Source organism: Cariama cristata, unplaced genomic scaffold, assembly GCF_000690535.1.
Source record: "Cariama cristata isolate BGI_N322 unplaced genomic scaffold, ASM69053v1 scaffold41594, whole genome shotgun sequence".
In the NCBI taxonomy this organism is placed as follows: domain Eukaryota; kingdom Metazoa; phylum Chordata; class Aves; order Cariamiformes; family Cariamidae; genus Cariama; species Cariama cristata.
Genome location: NW_009612062.1, coordinates 1 through 22,486, shown reverse-complemented (window position 1 = coordinate 22,486; position 22,486 = coordinate 1). Strand labels below are relative to the sequence as shown.

The following is a 22,486-nucleotide window of genomic DNA, read 5'->3' as shown; positions in this document are numbered from 1 at the left end:
TGTTGGCTATCTGAAGATTCTCCTTTCCCCGTACCTTCACAGCTGCTGATTCTTGACAGGCAGATGAAGTTGTTTTCTTGGACTGTCTATTGTAGACAAACATGTCTCCTTGCCCTCCACTTTTAAAACAAAGATAATTTTAGGTAGTTGCCTCTAAGGAAACTGAAGGCAGAGAATGAGAGTGTTCTTTTATGTGTATTATATTAAAATAATGCACTTTTACCTGAAGATTTCTGTTAAACACTGTGTTAAGTGACTGTAAAGAGATTTAAATATACTGTAACTTCCTTTGCGTATCTGTTTAACTTTGGTGAATATACACAAAACGCTTGACTTATTTATGGTTTATCTACTTTAACAAAGTAATGTACAATACCTAAATACACGTAACTGGTAGTGATACTTTGACAAGGAACAACATTTTCTTCTTATAAATTCTAGTTTTCCAGGCTTGTGTTTAAAAAAAGTATATTTATTATCATGTTCCAAAGTACAGGCCGTTGTATAATATATTTATCATATGCTACTTTTTAGAAAATGCAGAATTTTTACCTCTCTCTGGATTTAGAGGAAAAAATGTTTGAACTTTTCTGATTGTTTCTTTTCAGCACAAGCCATTTAAATACCCAAATCTGACCAAATTCAAAACAATGCATTGATAAATATAATTAACATTTCAAAATTTGAATTCAAAATACATTTTTCCATACAGTCAGGAAGTGTCTTTTTACTTGTCTGTTAAACCCAGAATATAAAGAACTCTTACACTATAACTCGACATTTTTGTTTACATAGAAACACTGTTGTAAAATTTTATGTTTGCTGAATTAATCTTTTGATATTTAAGTTAGTTGTGGTTGTCTTTTTGTTTTCTCCATGGGAGTTATTAATGGGTTTAGTTAAAACAATCCATGCCAACTTAAAGGGGCACAAATGAAACAATTGCTCAAATCAGTCATCCCTTTGATTTCCCACAAGAAGTGTATCTGTGGTGAATAAATTGCTCTGCACATGTTTTGTCTCCCTAGAGCAATCCCTAATCAAAGTATTTCCGTTACCAGGTGTGACTAAACCAAGAAATCACTGAATACAGGGAGTGATTCATGCACTCACTTAACTCCATATCAACTTTAGCACTCCAGCACAGAATGCTGTTGCTCCCAAGAGAGAAGCTCCATCAGGCAAAGGATAAAACAGCAGTGTAACTAAAATGAGGTTTAGTTTTGATAGTGCAAGGACAAAAGGGAATGAAGTTACAGGCAGTAGTCCTGCGACAGCCAACACCCCACCCCCTCCCAATTAGAAAATTAAATAAAAGAAAGCAAGATCATTACTCAGCATATAAACAAGCAGATAGAACCTGCACCAGAAGCTATGAAGTTTTTCCAGTATACAATTACAGAAAATTCCCATAAAGTAGCCATTACTCAAGCAAAAAAGTGCCCTCTTGAGGTCATTTCCAGCTTTCAGGAAGAATAACCAGAGACACAAAAAAAATAAAGTCAAATTTCCCCGTAGCACATCCTCCCAGAGGCTGTGCACTTCCTCCTGCTTATCTTCAGTACTGATGTCACAAAACAGCATTTTGCAATTCAGCAGTGTGATCCAATTAAAAAACCCAACCACCTCCTAGCTCAGCCTCTTCATGCATATTATGAATTCTAACTACATAGCCAGCCCTCTAAGAATGAGGTTATGCTCTCTCCCTACCCATGCATAATGCAAGACTGATACTGAGTAACATGTTAGAAGTGACAACTTAGCCATAGTTTTCAATGCGTATTTTGCTTTGGAACATGTTGGAATTACTGGGAAATACTTACATCAACTTATTGCACAAATCAACTAATGCAACTTCTTTTTTTTAAAATGTTAGTTTTGTTTTCTCTGATTTTAACACAGTAGCAGTTTCACATTGCTAAGAATTTTTTTCTTTTGGTGTTTTTATGGCATTTTAGAAACAATACTTACTTTCCTATAGAGTTTGCCCTTACCTGCTTCACTTCTTTTTTTCTTTTGGTATATTCAGCAGCACTGAAAATAAAATTCTTAACATCACCTGTAGTATCACAGTAGTCTAGAAGACACACTTGCTAATTCATTAGATTCAACATAGAAAGTTCTTACACCCATGTCATCATCCACTAATGGTTTTCTGTCAGATTTAAAAAGGAAAAAAATCCTTGGGAAATCAACGGACAGCAGTAGCCATGTCACATTGTGCAACGCAGGTCTAACACTAGCCTGGAGACTAGTGGCAATTTAAAACCAGTAGTTTTGTACTATTTCTGCTAATACAATAATTTTCTAGCTGAAGAAATAGTTTATTAATGTATCTTCTTCATCAAAGTCTAAAGCTGCTGTTGCTGCTGTTTATCACAGTGAAAGAGACCAGCAAAATATCTGGTTTTCTATTAAAAAACCCCCCAACTTTATAGGCATGTAGACATCTGGAATTGTGTAAGGCAAATTACACCGTTCTAGTATTTTCATTAATGTACATGTATCACTTAATTTCAAGTTTAGGCATTGGTAAACATCTGAGTAAACTGTTGGTGGTGAAACATGGTACACTTTAGGGTGAAGTTGGAAAGGAATAGAGTATCCTTCCCTTTGAATTGGTTCCAAGTATCCTAATAATGAAAATACAACATCACTTGATACATTAAACAGGGGGGGGTTTGTTAACTTTTGTGAAAGCCCAGTTAAACAGATTTCATGTGCTGTGTTATTATTCTAATAGGAAAGTTTATTCCATTTAGCCACAGATTTTATTTCTGTGGGAATACTTGTCCACACATTCCTATGACAAGACTGACAAAATAACTTTGTCCCTTTCTGTGTTTTTGGCTGGGCACAGACATCAATTAGGAAAATACATTCATTTTTACATTACAAACTATTTACAGGAAGCAGCTTCCAGGATAAAGTTTGAAAGAAAGGAATGTAAATAATCAACACCTTCCAGAAACATGCAGTCTCTGAGTGGTAGCAGGCCTCATGCTGAACAGTTTACAGGTGGAAATATCATGCTCTGTTGTTATTGGCAAAAATACAGAAGCATTTTATTCTATACTATTTTAAAACCACTGTTACTTTTCTACCAATTGCTTATATTTTCCTTGCGTAGCATGTGCTGCTTGCAGTGGCGTGACTGTATGGGACAAAATTTGGGCAGCCACGGATCCTGGCCCCGTTGCAGTACTACTCAGTTGCAGGAACTGGGGCACACTAGGAGGTACTTCCTATCGCCTGAAGGGTTTCCTGTTTCTGTCTTACTGATCCCAAGTTTAGCAGTTAGAAGAATAAAAAAAATACTATGTCAGTTTTAATTTTTAAAAACTAGTTTGTCTTTAAAAAAGAAGAATTTGCTGGTAGCTTTACATTTCAGCGAAAGGTTGAGTCTGCAGCTTCTGAAACAGAACCGTCTGTTCTGCTCTAGCTCTCCAAATGCTTCAATTAACATTTGGTTTTTAATCACTGGCTGTTACTACTCCACTATAAAACTCAGTTTACTTTTAGGGTAACCCACTAAGTGTAACAATGGTGGCATTTTTCCTGTCTGTGATAAATATTTTGTAACTTCAATAGTGATAGACATTTGGCAGAGTTAGCAAATTAAACACAGAAATAAGTAGCAGTAAATAGATTTTGCTCCAATATATGTATAGGATATTTCAGAATTGCTTAGTTGTACAGTTGTCTTCCTCTGCCTCTTAAAGCATGTCAAAGTATTCTGACAGTGCAACATCACTACGTGCCAGTCTTTATATTGTTTGGAAACTATGTAAAATGAACAATTTTAAAAGTGACTTTTCCACCTGGACTGTATTCTCTCTGCTGACTTGAAGAATAAACTTGTATTTGTATATGTTGTAAAAAAAAATAAATGGTTTAAGATGTTGACTCTTTGCTTTTGCCTTCCTGAACTGACAAAGTACTGGCAAATGGCCCCCTTGGAATTTTTCAGAATTTAAATCACATCCATATTTGCAAACACTTAACAACTAAAAAGAACTACTCAAAAGCTATGGGAGTGGCAATCTAAGCAGACAAAAACACAGGTATTACCATCAGTATTATGTAGGCAGTTTCATAATCTACATAGTAAAATATGTATTTTCTAATCCATTAATTGATAGAGGTCTATTCCAAAAATGTTTGTGAATTTATGTTTAACTACTTGAAATTTGGTGAATTAGCCTGATTAATACTAAAAACATGTATTAAAATAAAAATAAATTACTTTTATAAAACTAAGAGCCATAAATCAGGATAAAGGATTAAATACCCTAGAAAAAAAGAAATATTTTCTGATTATTGTAAGGAGGTTAAACGACTTGAACAAAAAGCTTTGCAAAACTTACAACACATATCATTATGACATCATAAACTAAATATGACAAAATCTATTATCCACCAGCCAGGCACAACCCACCACATTCCCCTGTAGAATGAATTCACATAAAGCCAACACTCACTTTTAAGTACTTACTCTGTTTGCAAAGCCAACATGCAGCTGAAAATGGATTCTAAAACAACCAAGCAATAACTAATATTTGGGGAATGGGGAGAAAATTACTTCCAAGACGAAAAAAAAATATTTAAATTCTTACCTTTAATTTGTCCAGTATTCTTGACAGTGATGGTTTATTGAAGACACTGTGGTAGAGCATTCAGTCACGATCACAGTTCAGAACTGGAATTTAGTCATCTCAATTTGCCAATACCAAGATTCATTGCAGGGAAAAACACCCAGCAAATGCAGGATCATTTCAAGATGAGATAAATGGTTAGGAGACATCAGAAGAAAAACAGTAAAATGCAATACATATTCCAAATCTCTAGGTATCTTAAACATCAAAGAAGTCAGTATTATGTTAAAATTTCCAAAATATTTATTAATTTAACAACAGAACCCAGTGATTTCTCAGCAACTTGTATGTCTATATTCTGTTATAAAAATCAGAAAATATATAAACAAAAATACTATAATGCATGGTTGCAAACAATTTTTAAATGACCTGGTTTTGTATCTTTTTTTTAAATTACTGATGTGACTGTTCATTGTGGTTCCCAAGCCCTGAGCACATGGGCTCAGAGGTTAAGCAGAGAGGCCTGGTAACTCTGTGTGAAAAACTGCCGTTACATTTTTTGTGTGTTTCTATATTCAAACAAAAGTCTACTTGAATTCCTTCAATGATGAGTGGAAATTTCTTTCAGCCAATCTTTCTCCATAATTAAGCAGCCAACTGAACATGACTGATAGATACATTTACGACAACGATAATTCCTTCAAGTGTTTGGCAAAATCCAAGGGTTTGTGGACAAGAGTCTCACTGGTGTGTTGTTGCAGCTGTTTGTTTAGCTCTTCATCTATAAATGAATCCATTTGTGAGAATGTATCCTGAAAATGACAAAATATTAGTTGCATTACTAAACAAGGCCAGTATGTGTTTTCCATGTGTAGCTTAAATTAGCAGTCCTGTTTCTCTCCCATGCCCCTGGTCATCTAGAGTAGACCTATGGAACTGGCAGCTCACATGTATCTGGCGTGCCAGTAAGCTTCACTTGGCTAGCAACAAAGCAATGTGTCAGGCAGTGCTTCATACACTCATGGTTTTGGTGAGGATTTTCTGTTTTGTTGTAAACTGGGCTTTAGAAGAATAGCTACTACACATGGCCACAGCTTCCAGCTCTGAACACACTTACACACCACTTCCTGTTCAACACACCTTATAAAAATAAATCAAGCATCACTCATCAAAAGGCCAGTGAAAACAATAATGCTAACAGCAGAGGTTGTGAGTCAGAAAGGAATGCCCTCATCCTGCCTTAAGAGATCCCTTCTGCCTGCAGCCCTGCACTCCTTCCTAGCGCTCGGATGAGGAAGGTCATGCACATGATTTATACCTCCCTGTTAAAATCTTAACAGTCACAGAGTCGTGTACTTTGTGCGCTCAAGGACGAATGAGATCCTCTCTTCAGTGGTGCACAGGGAAAGAAAACTCCCATTCAGAACTTCTGTCAACAGGGGGGAGGTGCTGACAGACAATGGCAGCATGGCGCAGAGAGTAAAATATGGAGGCCAGATAGGGTAAAACTTAGATACTGCCAAAATTTGTTAAACGAGCCAAACAGACAGAAAGTAGGCAAGACCCCAAGGTAGTCTTCCCAGTTAAGTCCCTGATAATCACCTGTGGACAGTTTGTTCTCTGCTATCTTCCTCCTCCTTTGTTTCTGCTACCTTAAAGAGCTTGTGTATTCCCTTATTCAAGCACTACACAAATCTCTCTCCTATCTGCTGTTACCAGCCTTGTTCTGTCAGAGCTGTTAACGTAACACCCTAGCAGAACAGGCACGTCAAGAAGTCATTGTAAGAGAATAGACTAAGTATGTACAAATTCATTTTCAGAAGTTGCTTCTCTAAAATGGAAAAAAAAATTGTGCTCTCAAGGCTTTAACTGACATTACTGAGTTACAAATTGGAGGCACTAACAAGGTTAATACATTATAATGTTTTCATTAGGAAGAAAACTAATTATCACTTTTTAAAGGACACACCACTGACTGGACTTTTAATGGAGGTTGGCATCTGGAACACATCCAGTGCTGAGGATCTAAAAAGTGTTCACCCATTTCTCTTCTTTATACATTAGCTCTTTGTTCCCCTCAAATTTACACTTTAAAGCTATAAAGTGACACTAATGGGGATCAGTACCCTTCTACACACTGAATCAAAGGCTCTGGAAATTCAGCTGTCCTGCCAATCTCCCACATTTTTAGACAGCTGGCTTTTTATTACTGCTTTTTGAACAAACATTAGTTCATCATTATAGAAAAGGGACAAGAAGTCTGCCTTGAACCACTGCAAAGTGTAAAAGATAAGTAAAATAACACCTACCACATTCATCTTGCTATATTAACTGATGTTACAGGAAGTGGAACTATTCATACAGCTTTTCTTCCTTCTTTATAGTTACTGCTATCTTATGCCAGTTAAAAAAAATAATTAACACAGAAAGTACAGAAACCAGAAAGCCAAATGAAGTGTGCTAATGCCTGGGCACTGCATAGTGAGCCAGCAGATGCAGGTTAGTTATATTGGTGTATCACGTGGTTAAAAAAGGGCACAGAGAGATGAGATGATACCTTTCTTCTGGGCATTACTGACGCAACAGGAGGATTAAAGGTCATTCCTCTCATACTGTATGCCTCAAAAAGTTCTGTAGCAGGCCTACAGCAAAATCCACAGTGAAAGAAAAATGGCATTAGATACACTTTCAAATAATATATCAACAAACCAAGAACAGCTCCTCACACACACACACCATTCACATCTTCCACCATGCTTTAAGAGAGCTTCTCAGAGTAATGAACATCACCTGGAAAAGATCAGAAGCCAAGAGCTGGGAAATAATGCTAGTAAAAGCAAGTAAAATGGGTCTAAATACTCAGCTGGGGGACAGAAGAAGAAATGGGAGAGAAGAAAACTGTCCTGTTGGCTTGCCAGAGCTCCAAGCAGTCACTGCTTGCCCTGTACATATTTGAAAAAGAAAGAAAAAAAAGAAAAAAAGAAAAAGTGGATAAAGGTTATCTAGCTGATACACTCTGCTAGAATTTCCAACAGTTCCTTACTAAACTGTTTTATGAAAACTAAGCAGCTGTGGGAGAACAGGGAAAACCATGATATGGGAAAAGAACTGGTTAAAAGACAGGAAACAGAGGACGGGAGTCTATGATCAGTTTTTGCCATAGCAGGAAGAAACTATGGATTTCCACAAGGTCTGTGCCAGGACCTGTGCTTTTCAACACACTCAAAGATAAGCTGGAGAGTACCAAGTTAGTTATTCGTGGTAGGAAGAATGAGCCACCTGTGAAGAACTGCAGATAGAGTCTATGAGATGGTCAGTAAAATGGCAAATGAAATTCGGGGGGGGGGGGGGGGCGGGCGAGGATTTTTTTGGGAAAGAGAGAAAAGCAATCTCCGCTTCACATAAAAACAATAGGCTCTGAGCTGACCACTATCACTTCAGGGAAAATATCTTGTTGTTATGACAGATACTTTCATGGGATTGTGAGCTTAATGCTCTTTGGAGTCGAAAAGAAACAGAACAGAATAGGGAATAGATCAGTGTATAAATCCACAGATCACCCACATTTCAAATATTCCATCTGAGTCTCTAATTTCCTCATCTTTAAATACTTGAATTGGTAAAAGTTCGGGAACAGGCAACAAAGATGAAAGTATGGAACAGCTCCTGTCTGGGCCGGATTCCTTCAGCCAGAAGAGATGGTAGAGGGACAATATGACAGAGGTCTACCAAGTCATATGAGGCACAGGAAGAATGCATTAGAGCAGACTGTTCCTTTCACCTCCCAGAGCAAGAACCAGGGACTGTTAAATGATGCATGCTGGCAGCAGGTTCAAAACAAAAGAAGGTAGGTCTTAATGTAACGAGCTGTGGACTCAGAGAACCCTTACCAAACAATGCTGTATTTGCAAAATGTGTGCTTTGATTCAAGGGACAATGAACAGTTTTGAAAAGAATTCCATGAAGAGGTACTAATCAGAAAATGGTATCAGGTTCAGGAAATCCACTGGGCTAAAACCAGTTGGAGGCTAGGACACTGCTCAGAGCATGTATCATACATGCTTGCCCTGTTTTCACTCTTCCCAAGGCACCTACTTCCAGCCACTGCCGAAGACAGGATGCTGAATTAGATCCTTAGTCTGAACCACAATGGCTGTTCTTATGTTTTAAACATACTATTGCCCTACGCTGCAACTTGGTTTCCAGTTTACACTGGACAGCCATGGTTCAGTGATCCTGATCCACATTCGGATCAGAGCTGCTATTGAGGAAATGCAGATATTTTGCTCCCGTGGGAAGAAAGCACACTCCACTTTGAGATCTTTACCCTTGTCACAGCCTGGCAACAAGCCTCAAAATAAAAAAAAATTTTTTAAAAAAAAAAAAGGCAGCCAACATTCTGTACTGGCAAAAGAACAAACAAAGTGAGTTTGAAGAACAGAATTTTTTAATTTTATGGATAATTATTTTTAGGGATTCCTTTAATAAATTATGAGCCACAGCTTCGTTTCAGGGCACTATTTTTAAAAACAGAACTCTTTGATAACTCACCTTTGGCTCAAATCAAGTGAAAGAGCTCCTGAGCCTTCAGTTGGAGCTCCAACAATAAGATGAGCTGCAAATTTCTGCACTGTTGGATGATAATGTCTCTGAAAGAAAGGAAGAAAGAAGGCTGTTGACTGAGTGATAAGGAATAATGTATTTAATCTACGGATTCTTGCATTTATTTCTATTTCAGTAAGATGGAAAGTTCTGCTTTTGTTTTAGATAGGGAAACTGAGCACCCCAAAATCAGTCAGTTTCTGGGGTTGAGTGAATGAGAATACCCAGTCATGCATTTATTCACTAGTATGTCCTGTGGTGAGCATAACTCTCCACAGTTAATCTAACTCCTACTCCCAGAAGGCAGGAGAAATGGCAGAGGAAGCCCTCCTCAAGCCCCAAACTCTAAACCCTGCCTGGAATGACAGATCAAGGTGTCAGCTGCTCCCTGCAGAAAGGCTGAACTGCAAGGGAAATTAACAGATGGAAAAAGCCTCCAAAGGAGTCTTATTAGGCAACCTGCAGCAAGATCCAGTGTGCTACTATCATAGGGGATGTGTAACATCCACTTTTGAACTCATTCCTTCCCTATACCACTGTGCTGCTCTTCCTCTTTGTATGGAATAGGCTCAGGTGAGCCAGATTTGATTGATAAGCCTGAAGACCTCTATTTGTGTAAAGCATATAAACATTTAGCAGCTATTTACTGCTGACTTTTACTTCCCAAATCATTCAGCTACTCACTCACCTGCAGTAAATGCAGCTCCCACAGAGCTGTGTTCTGAGCATTGCAGTGCTCTGGTTCATCTAGTTCTGGGAGATAAACTCCACTGCCTTGAGATTCATTGTCTAGTAAGAGGTCCATCTTTGGGAACATCTACAACACAGAAAAAAAGAAAGGACTAAGTTGCTTATATTACACATCCAATTATAACATGGTTCAGGATTCATTCCATGTTACTCAGTCTCAGTAGCATTTAAGGATACTCTGTTTTCATCATTCTTGCTCAAGATGCTTCAAAATACTTTGCATAAAATCCATTCGTAAAAAAATTCAATAACTTTTAAGCAGTAAGCTAAAAATTCCAACAAGTAAAACTTACTTGCATTAATACCCTGTTTGTTGCCAAGATCCCAACACTGGAATTTGGAAGTACATGAAGAGCAAGCGTGGAAAGTCGCTTTAGGAAAGCAAGAGCTCGTTGCTGGGAAACTTGCTTTCTCCGCTTGGCAAACATGACATCCAGGCACTGGAGCACAATCCCCGTATCATCATTGGTACCACCTCAAAAGTAGAATTTCATACAAAGAGTAAATAACCATTTTGAGGAATATACAGCTAAATACTCTCCTACTGACTGTACACTGGAACCTGAGAAATAGCATGAAAGCTAAGAAGTTCAAACACAGCACTAATGTGATACAGACATAAGCATCCATCCTTTTTTGGTAAAAATAGTCCAGCTTTGAACAGAAAAAAGGTATCATTGTTTCCATGCTCCTTTCTAAGAAAATATTTGTTCCATCAAAAATGTCTAAACGTTAGAAGCAGTTGGTGTTTTAAACCTAAGTGCGTTCACTATATCATCTTTTATAAATTGTTAAATGGTGCAAAGATTTAGTCTTTTACCCATTCAGAATTGTAGAACGTTTTTCCTCAATCTTTTATCCTTAATGAATACACGTTTATGAAGTTGATTAAAATTATGTTAATTTCAAACTTTATAAATATCTTTTTTCATAAACTATTCAGCTTCTCAAAATTATTAGAAAATTTAGATTAGAAAATTAGAACATCAGAATTACAAAAATCAGAAATACAAACCAAAATATTTTAGAAATCATAATTTAAATAGAAATTATTTTTAAATTATATTATAAAAATCAGAGATTTCTCTCTATTAGAGAAAGAATTAGAGAAAAATTAGAGAATTTTAAATTGCCACTGAAAGAAACAATTATAAGGAAGTAAAAAAACTTAAACTGAGGACACAATAAATGCTTATCCAAGACCACATACTCAGCATTCCCCAATGAAATTACATGATTGGAACCTGTTACCACGTACTGCAATAATACTTCCAGTATTTGTATTGCAGTAGTGCAATGCGCAACTTAAGAAAAAAGCCCATTAAAACAAGACAGTTATCTTTTCAGAACTCAGATTTCTTAAAACAACTGTAGTTTATTAACACTATATTAAGGCTATGATACCAGCCAAGCAGAATAAACATTATCTAGGTAAACACGGAAAATGAGAATCTGGAGTTACCTGCATGTAGGCTGAACAGTGTCTTGTAAAGATGTGTGTAGAATTTCATCGGATCAATGTTAAGAACATCACCTATTAACATAATCCCAAATAAATACATGTACTCCATTAATTTATCAGACAATATTAAAGAGAAGTTTGTTTTTAAAGATGACTTACCTTGACCAGAGAGTACATGAAAAGCACTGAGAATGCAATGAAGACTCTCACGATAGCTTAAACCCTAAGAATACAAAACTGATTAAGTACCCAAAAGAACATAATTTTAAGAAAACTGTAAGAAAAGCAAGCTCAACTTACCCCAGATGCAATAAGAGAATGAAGGACAATCAACAGGTCATCAAAAAATTCCACATTTATGAGATGAGCAAACCTTCAATCAAAGAGATTTTTAAGCTATAGACATTGTCTGCAAATTCAGTTCAAAGTATTTTGAATTGCCAAAATCTGCACCTTAAGAGCAGAGCTAAATCAAATGCTGAACATCTATTATCTTCACACAGATGGATGATTCAGTCCCTAACTGCTAATCACAGCTTCCCTATAGCAGTAGAGGCATGTTCGTGTTCTTCAGGAAGTAATCAGACAAAATAATGGCATCATAACACACCCTGCTGGGTTTGCATCGCATCAATTCTATCATGGGAAATTTAATATCACATTGAAATGTTTTTAGAAGTAGAGGAAAACTTCAGTTGAGAAATAAAAGAATTTCAAGACATTTGTCAGGTACCGTCTTCTCTCACTGCTTATAAAACCCTTTCAAAGCCAAAAATCCCTTTAGTGCTTTATGCCTTTTCCAACACACACAAAAGAAGGTGGTTTCAGTTCTTACTTTGCAAGACCTTCTAGCACGGCTGGCAAAAGTGGAGACTTCTGAGCTTTCTTCAAGATTCTAAAGTACGTTACAAATACAATATTCAAGGTCTCCGTGTGCTAAAGGAAAGAAAACAAAATACTTAAGCATGGAAGACAGACATTTCTGCTTCACTTAAACTCAACTGAAAATGCTTCTCTCTGTCCAAGCCTGCAGTCAGGCCTTCCAAACCAGTCCTGGCACTGCCATCTCTGCCCTTCTTATGCTGAAAAGCTCAAGTCATGCTCTCCTGCCCACTACTCTGTCCCCTCACACTCTCCTAGCTAAACAGCCTTTCTTCCCCTCAGTCCTTGCTAGCCACACTCCTCCTTTGCCTAAAGGCCACTCTGACAGGCTGGTAACAGCCGTTATATAGCGTCATATGGAACAGGGCACCTGAAGGACATATGTCAATGGATTCAAATACCTTTTTTGTGCAGAGAACAGAAGGAAATAGGAACGGCTAAGTTGGCTTTCCTGGGTAACCTGAGAAGGCTTGGTTTACTAAAACCTAGACCTCTGGCACACACAAAATGTTTATAAGCTGCCAACATTATCTAGCTGTGTGGAATGCTGACAGGTTGAGATGGAGATACTTGGTTATAAAAGGGTTAGGACCTGCTACTTTGCAAAATAGGAAAATAATCTCTAAATTACTTACCAGCTTCAGTTTTTTTTCTTTACTTTCTGACGCTTCTGCTTCCAAGAGCTCTCGTTCCAGTTTCTCTTCTGCTTTCTTCCACTGAAAACATACAGTTGATTTTAAGACAACAGATTAAGTATTTCCAACCAGCCTGGATATCCAGGTTCCAAAGATACCCAGAGAACAAATCTTTCATGCTTGGTGAGTTGCTTAAGTCACCCTGTGATGCTACAGGGTAACCAGCTTAGATATACTCCTTCTCATCAGGAACAACCAACGAAAGTCATTATCAACACCAGAAAGAGAAAAAAATTAGGAAGATAATTAAATTCCCTGTGGAACCTCATAAATGATCAAGTACAACGCAAAAATTAATCACTGATGCTGAGAGTTAACAATGGCAACAGAAGGGCAATCATTGCTAGAACAAATTGCTACATAAAGCCACTGAAGTAGAGCATGAGAAAGCACACGTCATACCTTTCTTTGCATTCTTGAAAGATTTTTTCTTTTCTCTTTGTAAGTCATGAATTTTTTCTTTGGTGCAATGTCTTCGGAATCTTTTTGTAATTCCACTTCCTTAATTCTTAAGTGAAGAAATACTTTTAACACCTATTGTAAAGTAAAATAAATGCAATGAAAGGGATCCACAACAGAGGAACGGAGGGTAAGAAATCCCGAATTCCGTTCCACCTAGTGGGCTTTGCTGGTCAGAAGTTATTCTGTTTACTCCCCTCCTGTTCCTTCACACCTGTATCTCTCATCTCCACTCCCAGCTCCTTCCCCAGCCCTGTCCATTTCTAGCCATTCCTCCATTTGCTTCTCTCTCACTTCAAGACTCCCTGCCTGACTTAACCCACATCTCTGTCAGGATCTGATCTCCTCCTCTCAGTCTCCTTCCCTTGCCCCTTATCTCTCTTTCTAACCCTCTGGCTCAGCCCACTCCTAAGCTGCCTGTGTTCTGACAGAGTGAGGAAATTCTGCTTGTCTGTAGCCAGCAGCTGCACTAACTTCAACTTTCAGATTTTTTTTAAACCATTGCCAGAAGAAAATTGTGTAGTACAACAGAAAGACTCTCACCTCAGGTCTGACATCGTAATTTCTACCCCTCACAAGGCCAGAAATGACCTTAACTACACCAAGTGAAGCGTAGCCCAACTTGTCTTGTTTAAAGAGCTTCTTCACTGCCTCAAAGCACAGTTCAGAAATCTGAAAAGTGAATTCAAATAAATTCTTCTGTAAAGCCAAGTCCACAACAACAGCTAACTGATAATACTGATGGTATTTACTAATTAGAAAGTGGACACAGGTAGAATAGCAAAAAGATACGACCACAAGATCTGGATATTGTGGAATAGAGCTCAGAAATAGATTCTTTTTCATGCAAAACAATTTTTTTCAGAAAATCACTTACCATTTTTGATGCATCATTCATTAGCGGAACAATGAGAACAATAATGTTATTATGGAAGTTAAAGTGAGGTAGGGCCACAAGCAGCTCACACAGACACTTCACTGCTATCTCTGCTAGACCTTTATATGCTTTTAATGAGATGACATTGCTTTTCTTCAACTTCCTTTGTTTCCAATCTGCACAAAATATTATTTTTAGTGATTACTGTTAAGAATGTAGGGGACCTTCTGAATATTTACATTTTTAGTTATTGCAGGCATTCTCCTGCATACTTCATGCAAGTACTATTTCAAAGACAGCAGGCAGCATTCAATCAGAGGAGGTAAACAGTGATGCTGCAAACAATTTTGCATTTACTACAAAAAATGGGAAGTGTTGACTGTACCTTTAATTGTTTGTTCCAGATTTTCCAAGTAAAATTTATACTGGCTCACAAGGCCTTCTTCAAATTCTCTCAGTTTCTGAGTTTCTTTTTTAACCTGTAAACATAATACAAATGAAATTTTATTTGGAGAGCCAAGTCCTGAAATTAGCCAATGGTGGGAAAAAAAAAAGAAGTTTTAAAGCCAATTGTCAGATATCTAAGTACTTTTTCCTTCTAGACATTCCTAGAAACGTATTAAAAATAAAATATTTCTACATATTTCTATACATGTTCTTGTGCTCAGAGGGCTTTTTCCAACTAGGCCTATTTCGTTTATAGAGATTGACGTGAAATTTTCAACTATAAGTTATTTTAAAGCCATGACTTTAAACTGAACTACCTATATTCAAGAAACCTTCTAAGGAATTGGATAAAAACAAGCTCCAGAAAACAAGTTACTCTGCATTTGTTCAGCAAATTACTGAACAAATTTCAAAGAAATTTGTGCAAGCTGGATGACAACATTGCATAATTTCCTTTTTTTCTAATTCCCTTCAGTGTGACACAAAACACCATCTTATCCCAAGGTTTATGGTGAAGGCCACCCAGGTTTGGTATACTACTTTCATATATTACTTTTTCCCTCCATTATACTACCAGCATGTTACCTACTTATTGAAGGAAGTACATAAGAATTAAAGGTTCAAAACAAAGACCTCTGCCCCTGAAAGTGTCATAATTTCAGAATTTCCACACGTCCTTGTGTATTTGTCATCCTTTGCTCAAAACTATAAATTCGTATTAAAAAAAGATCAGTATTAGCATTTGGCTTAACTTAAAAAAATTGGAACTACTCACAATACTCTAAAGAAATTTGGTATTTCACCTTGGTAGCCTTTTCTGCTTCAGTTAGAGGCCGAATTTTGTAAGAAGGCGCAATATCTTTGAATATCTCCATCAAAGAAACCATGACCAGCTTCCGAACAATCACGGCCACATTAGGATCCTGTTCCATCAGCATGGCACGCAGCTCCTTCAACTTTTTAATCTGATTAAGAAAAGAGGCAGACAAAGTCAGCTGAAGATCACCCACAAACCAATGTACAATCACAATGTACGTTTCAGTAAAAGTATGCCACAAGAAACGTGCCTCATTTGTACATACTAGAAAGAGAAAGCCATTAACTCAGCCATTACTCAGATTCTGCTTAGTACTGCATAGAGAGCCAAGAAATACTAGATATCCCAACAAAATTTTTATCTTAGGACTTACTTTGACTTACTGCACACAGACACACATACACACATGTTAAGTAAATGCTACCTACATTGTTGTCCGGCTCAGAGAGAATGGCAGATGCTAAGGCAGCTATGTGCATCTTCCTTTCCTGCAGCTTTCGTCTCCTTTGAGCAGCCATTTCCTCAGGAGTGAGAACAGGCAGGGGTTCTTCATTAAAGTCTACCACAAGGTGTGAGAGTTAGAAGAGAGGGTCACTAGGGAAGCCACTTAACAAATACCATATTGCAAACTACAGTTCTAGATACTGCATTTCAGATGGGTACCACGATAACCCCACACAAGAGTAACACATGCAGTTTCATAGTAAAAGAAGCTTTAAGAATGACCTTGCTAGAGCTTATATTAACCCAGAGATTAACTTTTGCTCCACTCCAAAATCTTAGGTTTGCCAAAAGAAATGGATCTAATGTTTTTGAATCTGCAAATGGTATTCTCTAAGTACAGTGGGAACATACAAACTCAACATATGACCCCAACTGTGCCAGGAAACTGCACTGCTCTGCAATTTGCAACAAATCTTTCACCATTCACTTTTTCTTTTAAAAAATCTGATTGTTTTATTTGTGTTTTCTGAGTATTATTTTGCTACAAGAATGTCCTTCCTCAACTTCAGATTATATTTTGAGAATAATGACCCAGAACTGGCAGAGTCAGAACTGCAACTGTTATTTGAATATGACTCTTAACTGGATAGCAAACTGCAAATCAAAATCTGAATTTCCTGGTATTCTGATGTTTTAAGTAAAAAATTTCAAAGACAAAGACAGACACTCAAAAGCGTACATAAGTCTCTGTCCTGAACTGCATTTCAAAATGATCTCAGAGTAATCAAACTAGAAAACCACGGCATATATTCTTTAAGACCAAGATTTCCCTTCTCACTAGCAAAGATGACACAACTGATATAAGGAACTTCATGCAAACATCAGTTCCAGGTGGAAATTAAAATAAATTTAAAGAAAGAGATTCTGAAGCCAGCTGTTCCTCAGGTCCTGGGATCCTAACAGGTAGGAAAGCAAGCTCTGAATCACTGTTATGCTTTAGGGGCAACATGATAATGAACACATTCAAAAACACTCTAAAAAATACAATTAAATCAGAAACTTCCTTAGGGAACAGGAAAGTACTCTTCAGATATGTCAGTGATTTGGAAAAAAAACAAACCACAATCAAAAAAGCCCAACAAAAAGCAAACACGATGCTTTATTACCCTCTGCTTCCTCCATTTCTTCTGTATCCTCTTCTTCATCCTGTGCAACGTTAAGAACTGCAAAAATAGAGTGTCTACTGTCAAGCATGTAATAAATACTGCGGAATTTTAAAAGACTAAATTCTACACATCTTGGCTAGTACACCGATTCCAGAATTTGTGTCTTACCTGGCTTTTCCATAGTTTGGGGAATAATGCCGCCCTTGTCTTTGATGGGGAGCAGATGGATGAGTTGTTTTTCTGGCTCAGTCTGCATGCATCTTGGCACCTTCTCATATTTGTCAATCACACTTTCATGTTTTCGTTTTTTGATGTGAACAGGTTCACTGAAAAATACAAGGCAAACTAAAAGAATTAGCCATCTAATTAGACAAGAACCATGTATGACAGTATACTAGCTGGATTAAGTTTCCGCACTTAGAAAAGTAAATAATGGCTGATCTTATTAAGCGGAACGTTTGTGTTCACCATTGACAGCACCAGTCACCACTCAATCAAACAATGTGAATGTGTTATCTGTATAGCATCTTTGAATTCAGGTCAATATAGTGCTTCCTATCACCTTTTTATAGAAATTAAATGTGAAATGAGCAAAGATAAAACGAGATTTAGCTAATCTGGCAGGTCAGCCAACTGCAAATTTTGAAATGTTGGCATATGAGTGTAAAGACACACATGCATGCAAAGTGCTCGCATTGATTTTGAATTTACAAAAAAAAGTTAATTAAATGGTGTAACCACTTATAGTACAGGCACACTGTGTTCTCTCTTTATCTTATTAAAAAACTAAAAGCCAGGGATGAAGAATCACACTGTGGAAGCCACATGGTCTGTCTTATAACAGGAATACTGCTTTTGTTCTTGTAAGGGGCAGAGTTTCAACTACAGACATCTGAAGGACTCTGAAAGCTCTGGGCTCAGAGACTGCTAGGCTTCAGAAAGTAAAAATCACTTACATGAGAAGTAGTTTTACATCCCAGAGTCTACCCAGATTCCCTGCACACACAACACAGTCACCCTAGGCATGCACTGTAAGGACGGTGCACCAGCCTCAGCCTTGCTGTCCCTATGCAGATCAAACCTTTCCTATGCACCCAAATTCTTCTCAATGAGCACAGGAATTCTACACAACTGTGACTGATCTGTTGAGCACAAAGAAAATACAGCTACTGTGAAAACAAGGGAGATTCCAGGTCATATCAGACATCTGGAAACCCTAGTACTAGCTGATGGGTTTTGAGATGGCACTGCTCCCATTCATGTAGCAGTAAGGGACACAGGGACCCTTCAAAGTAAGGCAACAGTGAATAAATCAGATGAAGCTTGTAAAGATAAACATCCTTCTGAAACATTATTTCAGCCCTAAAATATTAAAGATTTTGGAAAAAAGTAAAACACAAAGAAGCAAAATAGAAACTATTAAGATCTCAGCACAGCCTGTCTCTCACCTCGGCCAGAGCGCTGTTTTACCTGCCACCCTGCACTGTGATCCTCCACTGCATGAGCAGGTGCCCTGGCAGGGCTGAGGCTCACTAAAAACTTAACGCTGAGCAGCCCTGCCATGAAGGACTCCACCAGCAAGCAAGCACGACTAGGACAAACAGTCCAGTGTCTTCCTTAAGATGTTCCACAGCCTCATTCTACCCTACCATGCCTTGACCTCCCAGGTGATGCTTAACCAGGATGTGATAATGAGTGGGTTCAGTGCACATTTTCATTTATCCCTACTCCACATTAACTTTTACCACTACTACTATTACTTTTCTGCTCCACTCACTGTGAAAACCTGTATCACACCCCACTCTCCAAGGATAACAGAAATAATGCATTGTGGTGTACCACTCTTTTGCAGGATATGTTCCTAACCTGCACATAAGCTTATAAGAACATAAGTATTTAGTCTGTGCTAATACAAATACATAATTTACCGATGAGGTAATATTTGACGAGGTCTTAAGAATGACTGTAGTTGATCAGAGTAAAGCAGATTAAAAAGACAAATTCTCCAGTATAAAGGAACACTATGAAAGGAGCTAAAAGCTAGTAACAGTAAAACAGGCAAAAGAGCAACTACTTCCATTGTGTTTTTCCAACACTGTAAAAATGCCTTGTCATAACAAATGCAAGACACACAGAACTGCATCTTGCAAAACATCACTAAATAAAAAAAGCACAATAAATTTTGAGTTGTGCAAAACTTTAAACTTATGTGACACTCAGTTAATTTGGGGAGAGGGGAAGGTTTAAAGTAAAATTCTTTCAGTTCAAAAACTTGCAATGCAGCTACAAGAGACCATACAGTCGAGTACAGCACCATTGCAACTTTGAAAATTAAAAGCAATTTACTACTTTCCTTAGAAACTAGACTGTATTACTAATTATTAACTATGATCAGCATTAAAAAATTAATTTGTACTGGAATTAGAAAAAGAAAAATGTTAGAAGAAATGTTCTCTCTCCTTGAAAACAATAAAAAAAATGCTTTTTGCTCATTTCAACATTTAGTCTGAAACAACCACTCCAGAACTAAAGAAAACTGAAGTTTACAGGGAAAATTAAAACCACCCTACAGCAGCTAGACATACAGAGTCTTTTCACATTCATCAAAAAAGGCAAGTTAAGATTTTCAAACGATCATGTAACCAGACTGTAGAAGTGTATTTGTAAAGACTTAACAATTCCACAACTAGGAGCACTATCCTTTTACATATTTCATTGTGAACTCTAACACCTTGCTCTAGAAAAATGCTAATTAATTTTTTGTATGAATGTTTTGGTGTTGCATGTGTTTACAGACATGGCTTCCAGAACCTTTTTTTTTTTTAACAGCAATTTGTAATGCAATACGGAAAGTATAGTGGCCCAAAGTCCAGGGAACATTCTGAATATATAGAAAAAAAGACCCTGTATACAGATTAAGGCATTTCTTTCAGTTTGAGGAATGCTACTCATCTCAGAGCCAGGGTCCTCATGGGAAGAAACACTGTGCAGAAACAGCATCCTGAAGGTCAGGTAGAGCAGGTGAATGTACTGATACACATCAATACATTAATACCAAATGTACTGACAGAGCAAGGAAACACTAAACTGGAACTGCAAAGAAACACCAGACTGAAAGTGACGTTCTGATATATGTATTACATTACATATTAATCACACAAAGCTGAATTAGTACGAAAAGTAGACATCACAACAACACTCACTTAGAAGAAAGATCTCTGGTTAAAAAGGATGCCTTCTGAGCCAAATCCTCCATTAATTTTAAGTCATCTTCATCCATCATGTCCAGTGGAAGAGCATCTTCTTCCTCTTCTTCCTGTTTTTCAGCTATTTTAGAAGATGATGTGTACAGATTAAGATCCAGTACATATATTCAAACTTGCAAACCTAACCCTGCCTATACTTGTGAGACCGTTTTACACCTTACTTCAACCTGGAGCTGATCAACCTTCATGCATGTGTTTTGCATTATCCGAGAAAATTGCCCCTTTACTGTGACATCCAGTAATGAGCAGAGCAAACACACTACTACCATCTCCAACTGTTAGATCTTGTTGCCAGAATGGCTACATTTTATATTTTTCATAACTCTCCCTTTCTTTCCTTTAAAGAAGAACAGCAATTAATTCTATACAGCAAATGAAATGTTGTTTTCTTGATACATAATTTTACAATGTGAAGCAGCAGGATATTTAGTAACCCTCATACCTTTTCACTAACAAAAATAACTCCAAGCAAACACTTACCAACTTGTTTTTTCTTGCATTCTTCCAATGGAAAAGGTTTTCTAGAGATAGCATCTCTGACAGCCTCTCTTAGCTTCTTTTGTTCTTTTCGATACTTCTTAGCAGCACTCTGCTGCTTGTACTGTTTATTCTTTAATTTGTTGTCAAGTTTTATTTTACTAGTTCTCAGCAATTTGCGAAAGCTTGGAACTCGTTTTGTGTTTTTTCTCTAGGAAACAAACAGAAAACTACAAGTGACTCACATGCTCATAACCTTTGTGAAATTTGTTTCACTGTTTCAGATCTCATTAAGTTCATATTTGTATCAGGGCTGAACAACATGTTTCTTCCAAACCGTACCATCAGTTAGCTCCAAATTTACCCAACTGTGTTCCATCTTTGAGAAGAGAGACTTGCAAAGAATGTTTTACAGAAACATCCTTTTAACAACTTTTTCATTAATCCCTACGTCCATCACTTTTAGACGCATGAACACTCAAAAGTATGGGAAAAAGATTGTCAGGGCACAGATCTTTGCCCTGTGTACTCCCAAGCACTCTGTCTCCTCTCTTCAGGATGTTGTTCTTCACCAACACGTTAAGGTACAAGGTACCTTAGGGTACCTTAAGGCACTGGTACAAGGCCACAGCCTCAGAAACACATCCCCCTGCAGCACAGTTCCCCATGCTGAGCTTTGGCTCTCTCCTGCCCCAAACTCTCCATGACTGGTAGCTGCATGGACAAGAGAAGGCTGCCTGCTGCAAGACTCAGAGCATCATGATGCAGAAGCTGTGTACATGTTACAGGTGCCAAAGCTCAGGGAGCCACAGTGGTCACAAGAAAGAGGGCTCAGGGAAAGCCCAAAGGCACAGATTGATACAGGCATCCTGTGTCAAAACCGCAAAACACTCCCAAGAGTGTTCAGGATGGAAACAGATGCAGCACAGCTTACTTACTGAGAGGCATGGGAAGGCAAGGGCTGCAGAGAGAAAACGGCCATCGTATTAGAGTCTTGGTAGGGGGAGATGTGTCCCTTTAGTAAGAGGACAAGTGCTGGTCCAGTGTGGGGCTCCTCGAATCTGGCATTTTTGTCGGTTCACCTTTACCTTCCCTGCCTAGTTTTGACTGTTGGGAAAGCGCCAAACAGACAGAAGCAACACTGATGCTTGTCCATAGACCATACACACGACACTGAGCTAAAACAGCTGCAGACAGCCATGCCCCTGCCCAGAAGCCAGCTCAGACCCTGCTTTTCCTCTCCTGATGCCACCGCACAGCCCGAGTGCATGGGAGCAGGACACGCTGCAGCCTACCCTGCTCTCTATTGAAGCTCCAATGCCACACTCCTCGGTATAACGAACAGCAGTCACTCGTTTCTTCTTCCATTCTTTAGTTTTGGCAAAATCACCTTCAAGAGGTGAGACGAACCTGCATTTTGCCGGGAACCCGTCACTGAACGGGCGGGCTCCTGCCCGCTCTAGAAAGGCCGCATTTTACCGCCCAGCCCCGGACGCTCGGAGTTTTGTCGCTGCCTACAGCCCCCCAGCTGCAGCAGCACCGGACAA

At 38.1% G+C, this 22,486-nt stretch overlaps 1 protein-coding gene across 1 annotated transcript; it reads right to left on the bottom strand.

Moving 5' to 3' along the window:
- Window positions 1-4,885: 4,885 nt before the first annotated feature.
- NOC3L (nucleolar complex associated 3 homolog (S. cerevisiae)) lies at window positions 4,886-22,329 on the bottom strand (the record flags this gene model as incomplete). Its single annotated transcript, XM_009698456.1, has 21 exons — window positions 4,886-5,407; window positions 7,153-7,237; window positions 9,147-9,244; window positions 9,886-10,014; window positions 10,241-10,422; window positions 11,410-11,481; window positions 11,569-11,632; window positions 11,710-11,782; window positions 12,245-12,345; window positions 12,927-13,007; window positions 13,389-13,520; window positions 13,989-14,117; window positions 14,323-14,498; window positions 14,708-14,801; window positions 15,573-15,734; window positions 16,015-16,145; window positions 17,197-17,253; window positions 17,365-17,522; window positions 20,400-20,523; window positions 20,943-21,150; window positions 22,235-22,329. Coding segments are annotated over 21 exons (2,483 nt in total), but the record flags the coding sequence as incomplete, so codon positions are not given.
- Window positions 22,330-22,486: the final 157 nt, after the last annotated feature.